Raw genomic sequence first — 13528 nt, 5'->3', positions numbered from 1 at the left:
CATAACAGAGAAAACCAAAAGTAACCTGATGGCTGTCTTGGAGGTCCATGAGAGATTAAGAATGAAGTTGTGCTTAGCAGACTGAGGACTCCATGGATGAGATGGAGGAAGTCAATTAACCTCTCGCAGGCTTTTAAAACAAGGGAAGTACTACTGACACCTCACCAAGGGGCTGGGAGGATAAACATGTTAATGCAGGTGGAGGAGTCAGATACCATGGTACCACTCCTGCAAAACATCCATAGTACCGCTTTTAACAGGTTTGGAGAAAACAGCTACAAGAGAAAACAAACATCCCAGGTTTAAGGATAAGACAGTGTGGATAAGCCAAAGAGCCAGTGTGCTACAGACACCTCTTCCTCTTAAATTACGTGCTGCTGAAGCTGGTTTTGAGTCATTCCCCTTAGGACAGCCTCGACACCTTGTGCTTTGTATTATTCCCTGTTAGCTAGGCATCTCAAAAGATTTGCAGGCAGGCAAGAAGACATATGGGCACCAGGGTGGGTAGGTGGGCTGACTGGCAGCCACAAAGCTATGTCAGATTCATTCCAGTCTTGAGCTGGGGCCGCAGTCAGATGAGTTTTGCTGTGTACAGCATGTCACTGGAGGCAACGGGCCCCATCAGGGATCAAGGAGGTCTTCACCTTATCCGTAGGTGTAAGCGTCACCAAGAGGATGGGAATGAGGGCGATGGCTGACAAGGCTGAGCAGGACTTCTAGGGTCAGTGGCTTCCCTGGGCAGCAGAGCTCTTGCTGCTCCTCTGCTCCCGTGGTGCGAGGACAACAGTGATTTCTGAACAGATGCATTAGTGGGGAAAAAAGAAGGGTTTGCAGAGTAATAACGGCATGGTTATTACTTTCTAAGTTCATCCATAGTCCCCATGGTAATGGCCTCTCTGAGAGTCAGATTGCTCCAGCAGATGTTAATTTTATGGTGCGTTTTACTAATTATTAACCTCCTTATTCTTTTGAGCCAGATTCTTCCCTTCCAAGCCACCTGCTAAATGACAGCATGGTCCACGCCGCTGTGAGCCTTGTGCTCTCATGCTGAGACTGTTGTTATTTTACACCACACCCTTTTGTAAAGTCAGAATTCATTTCATGCTTTTCAGCTACCACTTTGATATACAGGAGCCCAACGAATTATGCTTTCATAGAATGAATGAAGGAATGGGTATTAGTTTTGTAGGAAGTTGCAAATAACAGAGACAAGTATTGGATCAAGGATAAAAGTAGAAATCACCTTCGGATAGGTATCTTTCTGAGAAAGAGAGATATTTTATCAAGTTGTAGCTATGTTGCCTCAACTACTACAAAAAAGACAATATTATTCTTGTGTTGGTCCCATGAAGGTTTCTTCTTATCAAACTTGCCAGATTAATAGCTTAAGCAGAGTAGCGGTTTCGATGTTGTTGCATTCTGTTAGCTGTCCTACATTTATATTCATTATGGATACGTGATTAGTGTCCTCTTAAAAAAATACTAACCTCAATTTTAAGATATGTTCATTTTCTTTCTTACGTACTTAGGCAGGGCAGCGAAATCCTGCTAGAGACTGATGCTTAGACAGTTACTAAGATATAACCTAATAGATTTCAGGGTTAAGAGCTAACTACTAAGAGTCAGTTAATTATCCCACGTGACATTATTAGTGATGTAATGGCAACCTTTACAATTAATATCTGCCAGAGACGGAGAGAAGATTTTGTTGTTCTGAAAATGCTCTCTGACTGCCCAAAGACTGACTGGTACATTCTGGAAAGAAATGACTCGCTAGGTATTAAGGAGAAAAAGACCATATGAGGGGAAAGAGGAAAAAAAAATGGGATAAGGAAAGTGTTTGCTGTCTGGTAACATAAATATCAGATCTCTGAAGTCCGGAAAGGTGTTGTATGTGAGAAAATGAAAGGCCTTTGATGAGATGTTGACATTAAAAGGGATCTCTGAGGCCTCTGCACTCAGACATCTTGCTAAAGAGGCGGCGTGCCCGGCCCTGGTGGACGGGGAGCAGCTGGCATCCCTTGGCAGCCGTCTCCTGGCCAGCGCTCCTGTGTGGCTGCCGTAGCCCGGGGACTCCAAACCCCGGTGTAGACAGAGGGTTGGACATTTTACCAGCTAACATAAGGACTTAATATGAGCTGAAACTTTAAAAATGAGTCAGAAAGTGTGGGGCGGCTTATTTATTTTTAGGAGGTTATTTTTTTAAAAACATTTTTCTGCCACTGTGAGAGAGATTCCCTGACTATGCAACATAAAGCTGGGAAGAAATTTGGCTTTATGCAAAAAGCGTTATCAGATGCGCAGAATAATTGCACGTAAAATTGCCACTTTAATTGACACGAGTCAGCTGGGGGAGGGAGCAAACTCTTCTTCGCAGTTTGTGGCGAGATTCTAGACAGAAAAGCGACCTCGCAAGACGATAGTATCATTTTAATTGAGACAGACAGAGGTGTTAGGCAAACATGTGTTAATTGCCGCAATTGAAATTCAGGGCTCAGTCTGACAAAGCGCTGAGTACGTCCACTCCCTGGAGTCAAAAGGAAGCACCTTGGAGGTTTGGGCCTTTGCCAGAGCAAGAGGGTTAATTTTGAGTCAACAATTCAGGTTTCCAGAGTGTTCCAGACTGTGCCGAAGCGGCGGCAGCAATGTGAGCAGCGGCTCCTGCAGCAACTCCAGCAATGGGACCCATGGGTCGGATCGGGCTCCTGAGCCCTGAGCCCAATCCAGAGCCCTGTGGCCTGGGCACCACAGGGAAGCAGGAAAGCAATCCAAAAGCTGGCTATTCCCAGGCAACTGCACGTTAAGTCTGATGCTGGTTCCTGACAGGGATGTGAGCATGTGTTTCATCCGCCCAGGAGTCGGAGCACAGACTGCATGGGGCTGCCCCCACCGTGTGCCTTTTCTGTAATGGCATGGGCCAGTTGCTCTCAGAAGCAGGATCAATACTGTCCCGCACTTGAAAAAGCATAAATATGTATTTTTCCATAGTTTCATAGCAGCAGGGCTGGATGTGGTGCACCTCTGCTGTCAAAGGCAGGCTGCCGAATACAGGAGTGTAGAGACCACGGGGGTCGAATGGAAATGCTTGAGAAGGGGAATATCCCTTCTCCACATCCCTTCTCCACACAGTGCAGGGATGCTAAAATGCAAGTTTGAGTTTAGGTACCTAAATCCTTTCCCTTGGTCCCAACTGAGGGGCCTTGTGTGATCCCAGCCCTCAGCTTTCTGGCTCCACGCAGGCGTGAAGAGCCTCCTGTCTCCGGAGGTGGATGGGGGAGCCTGTGAAATAGAAATGTCCTAAAATTTTGAAGGCAATTGGGGGGAAAAAAAAAAAAGAGAGACAGAAATAAGGCCGCTACAGTCTTCTGCTTTGATTAAAACAGTTGCTGAGAGAAACTTGACATTTCAGGTTTGAAATAGGTGGTGGCAGAGAAAGTACCTAAGTGAAATGTTTTTAATAACTGTAAGGGGAAAAATATTTTCCCTACTAATATTCAGAGGATCGTTTCAAAAAAAATCTCCCCTTTGACCACGGCAAGGGTTTGCCAGCAGCTAATTTCAGTGGCATCTGGCGCAGCCTTTTCGACTTGTGCCTGTTGCACACCTCGCCGGGGAGCGGGGCGAGGGTGTGAGATTTCCCTTCCCCTTCCAGCATCCCCCTCCATAACTTTCCCCCCCGTCACCACCCCCTGCCAAACCTCTTCTTGCCCGCCAGGTTTCGCCGGCAGCCCAGCAGATGCAGCCCACGCAGACGATACAGCCGCCACAGCCGACTGGAGGTCGCCGGAGGAGGGTGGTGGACGAAGACCCGGATGAGAGGAGGCGGAAATTTCTGGAAAGGAACCGAGCCGCCGCCACGCGCTGCAGACAGAAGAGGAAGGTCTGGGTGATGTCACTGGAAAAGAAAGCAGAAGAGCTCACCCAGACAAACATGCAGCTTCAGGTGCGAGCCACTGTCTGCGCCCCCGAGGACACAGAGGGGCTCTTTGTGCTCGGAGGGGACGGCGGGGACGGAGAGCCCTCGCCGCCTTCGGGGCTGCCCCTGCACAGCCGGCGCCTAGCGGGAGCGCGGGCATAATCAAAGTCAATTAATCAAGATGTGTGTGCTTCAATTAAAGAAATAATTGCATTTTAGTGGGATAAGCCAGGAAAAAGCTGTCTTGGGATCTAGAAGCCTTTGCTAGACGGAGATGTATTTATTTTCTTTCCTTGTCACCGCTTTTTGCGGGGATTTTTTTTTGGAAGTGCCATTAACTCAGCTATAAAAGACTTCTTCAGAGCATGTAGCTAACCCCTCATTGAAAGCCAGTGAGATAGGAGTGTAAATAGATCAGTCTACCAGTAAGGAAAAGAATGAAGTGGATGGATGAAAATACCCTGAATATGATAAATAAAAACCCTTCTTATGGTGGTGCCCCTCCTTATGGTGGGCACAGTACTTCTGCCCCATCTGGAGGTGTGCCTGTGCACTGCCAAGGGTGGAAAGACGACTGCGTAATGGCACTCCCCGGAAAGACAGAGGTGTGAGCAGCACCCGGGCACCGGCTGTAGTGGAGCCGTAGGTGACATGCTGTAGGTGACAGCAGCCCTGGCTGCCGTTTGCCCCCAGGGGTCTGGCCCCCCATCCTGATGCAGAGAGCCAGAGCATTTCCTGAGCAGATTAAAACACTGACAAAAGTATCTCTCGTGCTGTGGAGGGTTAGTTCACTTGTCACTTTATGTCATCAAATCTGGAAGCCAAATTGCCTTCAGAAGAGGTTATAAAATAATGTCACAGACAAATGTTAACGTAAACCCAGCACACGAGCACCAAGTGGCATTTGTGCTCAGTCCTTCCAAAGTTGTGGAGTGGTTTCTACGTTTTTGGGTTTAAACTTTGCGGAAGAGCCTGATTTAAACTTTGTGGCAAACCGAATCCTCTCTCTCTTTTCTAGAACGAGGTTTCCATGCTGAAAAATGAGGTAGCACAGCTGAAACAGTTATTGTTAACACATAAAGACTGTCCGATAACAGCTATGCAGAAAGAATCACAAGGATATCTAAGTAAGTAGCTGGTATGTTTGCCCTGTCTCCACACTCCTCACAGGAAAGCCAAGTTTCTAATTCTTCCCTCCAGAACCCCTTCTTGGTCATACATTCACTTGAACCTGTCTTCTCAAACATCAACCGAGCCATCCAATCTCCTGCCCTTATTTATCCAGCCCTGCTCAAAGCCAAAAAAGCCCTGGTTTGCATCCCACACAGCAGAGCTAGCCTTCCCCACCCCTCCCTTCCGCAAGGAGATGCACACGGATGGACGCTCGCTCCCCTCTGGAGGATCCCGCTTGACCTCACAGCTCCAAACCTCCAAGAGTCCTCCTGGGCGCAGCACTGCCAGCACCTTAAAATAACTCTCAAAAGGAAAGTTAAAAAGGAAAACATTACAGTCCCCTCCAGCGAAAATGGTGCTGTGCTCTGACAGTGGTGCAGACCAGGCGTGGCGCAGGTTTTCAAGGTTTGTCAACTCTTTTTTTAACTCTTATCTTTCATTTTTTTTTTTCAAAAACTCTCATCAAATGGAGATGTAGAATTGATTCTGTCTAGTCGATGCATTTTACAAGTGTGGCAATTTAGGGACAAACTCTTTGCTTGGCTCTAGAACAGCTCAGAAGAGCCTCGGGGTTAATATTTACTAGATTGCGGCATTCTCTTAAAATAGAGACCATTTCTGTCTCCTCTGCATCACTATGCATCTGGCTCTTTAACAGTACTCAAAGAAAAAAATACGTAATTGCATTACATGCCTATCAACTGTTGCTTGAATTAGATTTTCTGTGCTGCAGTGCACCGCACTCTAATTCTGATTCCTGCTGGAGCAAATAAAGCATTTAAGCATCCCAACTGATTTTATAGACCTTAAGATATCAGACATTTTTTTATTCCGACATTGGTTGCATAATCATTAAGGTCTTGGACTTTTTTCAAGGTCCCAGCTCCTGAAGTCAGGTTGATATCAGAGAAGCTGGCTTAAAAAAACAAAACAAAACAAAACAAAAAAAATGCAAAAGATCAGCAGATGGAAAGTGGTGGATAACTGTGTATTTTGAAATCCCGGGACTTGTGCATGCCTCAGGTTGTTAGTATTGCTGCCGTGGTAGTACATCCCTTTTCCAGGAGTGTCACCCAGCCTGGGCTCGTCACTCGGATGGATAATTGAATGTGTGTTGTCTCTGTGCCCTCACCCCCTTCCCAGGTCCCGAGAGCAGTCCTCCCGCGAGCCCGGTCCCAGCTTGCTCCCAGCAGCAAGTCATCCAGCACAACACCATCACGACCTCCTCCTCCGTCAGCGACGTCGTGGGAAGCTCCACTCTCACCCAGCTCGCCAGCCACAGAACAGACATCAACCCCATCCTTTAAAAGTGGTTGATTAGAAACTGCTAGGGAAGCGTGGTAGCGTATCAAAGCGTCCTCTGTGCTAAGGACATTTGCAACCGTTAACTCAAGCCTGGAAGATTCCTCAGTTCTTGAAAGACTCTGGCTTTCATTTTTATAGTTATTAAAATGTCTTTTATACTTAGTTACGTAAAAGGGAGTTATGCAATTAATATGCTATCAGCTTGAGAAATGCTTTGGTGCTTTCTCCAGTTTTTTTTTTTTTGGTACCAGTTACTTGTTTATAAACCTAACTGTTTCTGTACATAGTCATGTTTCCTTCTCACCAATCTAGCCTGAAGCCTCAGAAATACAGAGTTGTGTTAAACTGCAGCTTGTTAGCCAACGTGAGGCATGAAAAGTATTAAACAGAGTCATACGTAGGTAACTAGGACTAATTAGGCTATAAATATAGAGAGAGGGCATCTGCTGACAGCATAATAAAAAATGAGTTAGCGCTGTGCTATCAGCAGACCCTGTCTTGCATTCAGAGCCTCTTTCAAAGCGGTTACATAGGATGTGGCTATCAGGACAAAATCAAGCCCAAATGGCGTGCTCTTTTGTCTAGCCTTCCCCCTTCTCCTCTCTCCCCTTCCCTGCCCTTTTTCTCCTCCAGTTTTTCTTACACCTTCCTTTTCCCCTTCCCAAACCCGGTTCTTCCCCAGCTTTTTTTTTTTCCAGCTTCTTTTTTTTTTTTTTCATTCCAAGGCTTTCTCGCTTCCCTCTCTTTTTCTCAAAGAACGGTGATGAACAAGCGAAAACTTCAAGCCCACCTAAAAACTGTCGGCGCAGCCGCTGCTTTCACTAGCTCTTCACCCACAGCTGGGCTGTGCCAAGCGTTTGGCTTTTAAAAAATAGAAATGCTCCTGATTTAGTGTTTTTAATAAACAGCGAAAGGCGACAGCAGCGCAGCCCCAGGTGAAGCGGGAGTGAGAGCCAGCTGTGTTGATGCTAGCAGCCCTGTAAGCTTCTGTGGCGCGGCAGGGGCGTAGCGAGCAACACCTGAGAATCACAGCAATTCTTTTGCACTGCCAGTCGTTAACATAGAAAAAACCTTGTAGTGTGTAATAATTCAGGAAAGTTCTGTTCCCTAACCCGGTTGTGTTATTCTAAGCAACGAAAGCTAACAGCCTCAGGTTTCACGGGCTATAAATGAGAAATAAATCAGCGTAACGGTTCTGACCAGTTGGAAAAATGCCATTTTTAATTCCCAGGGAAAGACCTGCTCTCTGCAGGCGTTCCTTTAAGCATCCATGGACCGGTCCCGAGCCGGCAGACAGCAGTGTAGCTTCACTGGCTTCAACAGCACTTAACGCCTGTTTATCGCGGGTAAGGGACTGTCTCATTAGGACGCTAAATAATTTTTAGGAGGCATGCAGCCGCTAAGAAGTGCTGCAAGAATGGCAAACCCCACTGCACTCCAGATAAAATTCAGCCTGCAAAGAGGCTCTGGAAAAGAGCCTTATGCCACAATTAAGGTTTTTGTTTGGACTCTGGGCATGGCCCTCAGCACAACTGATTTGCATCCCGGAGTGGTACCAGTGATTGATGGGAAAATCAGGCGGAGATGATGCCAGTTAATTACGCTGCCTTTGCCGTATACTGGGACCTGATTTTGCTCTCAAATCTGTCAGCGGCAAAACCTCCCGCTGCTTACCCGGGGAGGGGGCTCCAAGCTGGTGATACATGTTCAAACATTTTGAGCTGCATCTTTAATAGCAAAAGCTAATTCACATTGTTCCCAGCAAATCCACTAGCCCTGAACAGACTTTGTTCTGAAGCGAAGTTCTCCTCCTCAAAGGCTGTGTCTTTGGTTTTTGGAAGAGTTGGGAAGTTTAAAAGGGTGGCTCTTCGCCGTGCAGGAGGGAGAGCTGGAACAACCGGAGCATGAGGCACTGTAAGGAGCAGGGCCCGCCTGGAAGGGAAAGCAAAACTCTGAGGATCGTTCATTTCCGAATTACTTCATATCTTGGTGAATAACCTTTTATCAGTATTCTTTAACAGCTCGCTTTCTGTTTATGCAAATACATTCAAAAGAAGAAGACTTTTAATGTACAGTGTAAATCTTGACTTGATTATATAGTCTAAGAACCAAAAAAACCTACGAAAAATACAAATGTAAAGGATTTTCTATTATATTTTAGACAAACATATACTTTTAAAGTGTTTTAAATACTGAATCTATAATTTTTTTTAACCTCCAGTTGTAATAGATAAATGGTTTTGCTTCACCACGGCTCCCAAGGGAACTTTTTTCAAATATGCAGTCGAGCAAAATGTTCCAGCTGAGTATCCACTATGTAAAAAAGCCCAAATAAGCATTTCCCCTGTGTCTGAATTTCATCGTTCACCATGAAAAAGAAAATGCCATCGCAGGGTTAATTTAAAAAACTTTCCCTCTACACGGGTAGCACTTAAATACATTAAAAAATAAAAATCAAAGTTTTTGGTAATGTTAGAATACCCGGTTGAGCTACACTGCACTAGAATTACGGTTTACCTTCATTTTATTCAGTCTCCTCAATTAAAATATTTAGCTGTTAAACTGAAAGCCTCTACATTAAAAAGAAAAAAAAAAAAAAGCAAAAAAATACAAAAACCTTGCCTAAGTTTTGTTAAAATTCAGCAACTTGACAGTTTGACTGATGTGTATTATATATAGCTCAATTATTTCTTTTTTTAATGCTAACTAGGCAAGCCAACCACACATGTTGGCCTAAATGTGTAATTACAATGAAATGTCTCCTCTCTATACTATTGGCCTTTAGGTATAATCCTTGCTAGTGATGTGGAAATAAGTAAAGGATGAAAAGCTATTTGCTATTGCTTCTTGTAACTCTGTCGCAGGTTCACAGGCCAAGACAACACGCAGCATATTTCTATCGGCTATATCATTGGTAAAAGGACCAACCGTACCAGGCACCTTATATCATTCATCAGATTTGCTTCCACATTAAAACGCTCTTGTTTTCCAGGGGAGTGATCCGGCAGCCTTTCCTCAAGCTGCCGGTCCGGCCGGGCACCGGGGGCGGCCTGAGCAAGGGCTGCGGGAGAAGCCCCTGCCCCTCTGTCCCCGGGATGTCCCTCTGCCGCGGTGGCTGCGGCCTCTTCCTAAGCACGTCCCTCTAAATGCACTTCCCAGGCTCTTTCCGTCGAGGAGAAATCCTGCTTTTCCACGAGCTACTACTGGCGACTGGCTCCGCTTTTCCTCCTGCCTCGCAAATCCAGCTGCTCGCCAGGGCTGGCCGGGCTCCGTGCCCCGTCCCGCCGCCGGCAGATGACTCCGGACCACTTCCCTTGCCCGCTCCGCCGGGCACTGCCAGGGCGGAGGAGGTATTTCCACGACCGGCAGCTCTCCTCGCGCGACGTCGGAAGAGCACGTTGGAAATCTCAGCCACGGACAACTGCAATACTTTGATCGGAAAGAAAGGATGCTGTGATCCGGTTCCTTCACCCCCAGTTCCCCACCACCACCCCACCTTCCCCGAGTCCATTTATGCAAGCCATATTCGTAACGCTGCCTGTGGGAGACAAGTAGTTTGTGTGCTATCATGGTGTGTTTTATAAGGACGACGACGATGACGATGACGATGATGATGATGATGATTTATGGAGAATTTCACGCTGTTGGGAGTTAATTCCTGCTACGAAGCTAAATGTGTGCTGCCCATCTTCTGAATAGTGGAAAGTCAATGGTTCAGTGCCTCAGTGCGTGTGGATTTAGTGTGTTAACTGACTCTGTCCCGTCAACTAACAAGACAGCTATAACTGTTGTTAAATGCCCAACTTTGGAGGATTCATATTTTTTTAAGCAACAATATTTAGTGTCGAAAACTAGCCTTTTAGTTTAGGCAAAATGTGCTTTTTAGCAGCTAATACCTTTTTTTAAGAAAAAAAGCGTATAGAGTGAATTTATGAAAATTCATGAGGACCAAAGCAATTTTAAAACAGGAATCTATTAATTTAGTATTCGCATAGAATTTTATAAAGTATTTATTAATAAATGTTATTTTAACACATTCCATTTGAACAGTATTCTTGTACAGAATCTGTTTGGTTTTTTTAAGTTACAATATTAGTTTTGCAATAAACTACTCTAGGTGTGTGTGCATCTTAATCTTTCAGGGTCTCAAGCAGAAGTCATCCATCTAAGATGGAAAAGCCTGCTGAGGTCAGTTGTACAGAAATTCCTAGAATTAAATGTTTTCCTTAAAGCAGCATCTGCTTTCTTTTTTTTTTCCTTTTTTTTTTTTTTTTTTGGGTAACAACAAAACAAATTACAAACCTTCAGTTGTTTCCTTTGTATTGGAAAATGTGCTCTCTCATTTCAGAAAGCACGGGTCAACATAGAACTGGAAAGCCTGTCTTTTTTTTCCTCCTTTTTTTTTTTTTAAGGCTGATTTTATACATCACCATGAAAGACCTAACCCCATCCTTGTTTCTTTTCTAATATCACATAGTGAGTTGCACTATACTGCCTTATCATTGCCTCTTCTGTCCTCTTACTAAGCAGTGTTCCTTAGATTTAGACCATTGAAACTCCATTATACGTCAGAGAAAATTACTGGAGGGGGAAGAAGAGAAAAAGATTGATCTGTAGACATAAAAACTAAACTGTGCCTATAAAACAAAACCAGTTACAACTAATTAGTATCTTATTTCTACGTTTCAATTATTTATATTATTTTAAAATTGCACTTTAGCTCTCACTCTCTTTCTTGCTCTCCCTTGTTGAATCATTTATAAATACTCTTGTAAAACGTTTGCACCAGACACATTTATATGCTTTCACTGGTGGCATATCTACAACTTGTCTCTCACACCTGCCCGAACGGAGAAGCTGAGAACAGCCAGTCTGCAGTGTGACTTAAGACTTTACACCCTCTTCATGACAGCATATAAATGTTTTATTATGCAAAGTGTGTGAGGCAGCATCTAAGCTACGTTTATAATCTCTCATCCTGAGAACCAAAGTGTCCTGTATATCGTAAGGTCGGGAGACTGGCTCTGTTGTGCATTGTCGTGCACTTTGACTGTTGTCCAACCCACGGTAGCTGCGAAGCTGCAGTGATAACAGTGGCCATACTATGTATTAGCGTTCTGAATCAATAAAATATGTTGCCTTATAACTTGACTAGGGACAGCACCTTTAAAAAAAAAATAAGAAAAGAGACTAAAAACTTCTAAGGACAAACAAAAGCAATAAAATCTCACGAGATCTGAACACCAAAAAAAAAAAAATTGTTCAATTTTTCATCATCTGAAATAATCATCTTACTGCAAAGACAAAAGAGACTGCTTACATCCATAACCTCTTTTTTTTTTTTCAGAGCTTACAGTTATCTCAGCCTTATCAGTGGCTTTACACTTAAGAGCTAAATTGCTTACCATTATTGGGTTTCCATAGCTTTCAAAACGGCTTTATAGCAAATCCTAAACTGCATGAGTCCAAAAATGTCAGCATTCACATACACTCACAGAGAAGATTGATTCTCTAAGTGGAAAACTGATCCTTTCCCAGGCCCTCCTTGGACTGGAATCAATAATAGCAACTCGCTATATTTAGACCAATATGTAATACCTGGGATTCAGGATCTCCAGTTCTCTATTTATGTAAATTAAGTGTTAGCTATGTTGAGTTTCACCTGGTGGAACTGTTTCCAGAGCCCACGGTAAGAACATGCCATCTGGTGCCGTGAGACTCTTAGACCCAAACCTCTTTTTTTTGACTAAAAAATCTGCGCGACAGCCTTCTGAATGAAGACTGAAAGCTCCTTCTGGCTTTGCAGAAACTGCAGCAGTGTCAGGAAGTGCGGGAGGCGGGAGGGCTGATAGGGCATTTCAAGGGAAATGTTTTCCTTGCTGGAATTTAGGAAATTCCAGAGAATTTTTTCCCCCATCCCTTGGAGCAGAGATTGCACAGAGATCCCTGTCAGAGACAACCTTTACCGTGCTTCCACCAGAAAAACTATTTTGCACGGAAGCTGTATTCGCTCTTCCGAATAAGAATAATGGCCACTGAGAGTTTTGCCAAGGACTTTATCATTGGGACCCAAGCGTTTCCCAGTCCCCGGCCATGAGCTCTGTACCCCTCTCTCTAACAGCTCCGTTCAGACACTGGGTAGCGCTCATCGCTGAACGTGGCTTCTTCGGACTATTGCCGTTGTCCCAGTTTTAAGGAACTTTTAGCACTGCTTGGAGTAAGCCTAAACTATCGAAGTTTATATATAAATATATATATATTATATTAAAAAAAAGGTGCTGTCACAGTAAGTTTTGGGCTTGAGGTTGTTTGTATTGTATGCAAAGGTTTTGTGTTTGTTTGTCTGTTTGTTTTATTCTGTAAAGCAACCACCTTCCTTACCGGAGGGAGATAATTTTTTTTTTTTTTTTTTTTTTTGGTACATAAGTGTAAATACTTGCTGCAGCATTTAATATGTTTAAATTTATGTTAAGCTTTTTGTTGCATTGTGAACCCATTATTGTTACAAATGGACAATGAGTTCATTGAGACTGTTCAACTAGGTCAGATTTTTACATCTCTTTCTAGCTAGAAGAGACAGGAATTTTGTGCATTTGTACAAATGTTAATAATATCACTGCAATTCCAATATAATAAAGCACTCAAATACAAATAGTTCCAGTAGTTTGGCTGTGTCTATACCCCGGAGATTTTACAGTACGGATAACTCCTGCAATTAAACCAAGCTACTCTTCAGTGATTTCTACTCTGAGCTGCAATCCCTCATCTCCCCTGAAATCGGAGGAGGACCATGGTGCTGGGCATCCTCCTGTCTGGCCACAGGAGCGAGGGGCTGCGCGGACCTTACAGCCCACCTTTGCCCTTCGGCAGCCGTGGCGACTTTGCAAGAACAAGTTCTCTGAACCTTTTCCAAGCAGGGAGGCTGCAAAGCCTCAAACAAAAAGACTTACGTGGTGGAGCCTGACGTGAGGCCTCCGCATAAGGATGAGACAAGCTGTTATTTTACTTTTCCTTGCAGCTGGAGTGTGCTTATATCAAAATACACTCTATGCTTGTTATCCCGCCAACCTTGCCTCTTGCCAAAAGCTGCCTGGAAATGGATTTCCTGCTGGGCTAATTAGCTCTAATTGTGAT

General features: G+C 44.3%; 1 protein-coding gene across 4 annotated transcripts in view; it reads left to right on the top strand.

Annotated features, from left to right (window-relative positions):
* The window catches only part of CREB5 (cAMP responsive element binding protein 5), a 261442-nt gene extending 248394 nt beyond the window's left edge, over positions 1 to 13048 (top strand). For 3 of the 4 annotated variants that reach the window (XM_054192084.1, XM_054192085.1, XM_054192086.1), the window contains 3 exons: positions 3716 to 3943; positions 4935 to 5043; positions 6233 to 13048. In XM_054192084.1, coding sequence (XP_054048059.1) covers positions 3716 to 3943; positions 4935 to 5043; positions 6233 to 6396 — 501 coding nt within the window. In that variant the 3' untranslated portion in view covers positions 6397 to 13048. Of the gene's footprint in view, positions 1 to 3715; positions 3944 to 4934; positions 5495 to 6232 lie in introns of all 4 variants that reach the window. The other variant, XR_008464938.1, reaches the window with a different exon arrangement.
* Positions 13049 to 13528: the final 480 nt, after the last annotated feature.

This window comes from Rissa tridactyla, chromosome 2 (assembly GCF_028500815.1).
Source record: "Rissa tridactyla isolate bRisTri1 chromosome 2, bRisTri1.patW.cur.20221130, whole genome shotgun sequence".
Taxonomy (NCBI): domain Eukaryota; kingdom Metazoa; phylum Chordata; class Aves; order Charadriiformes; family Laridae; genus Rissa; species Rissa tridactyla.
This window is presented reverse-complemented; position numbering and strand designations above follow the sequence as displayed.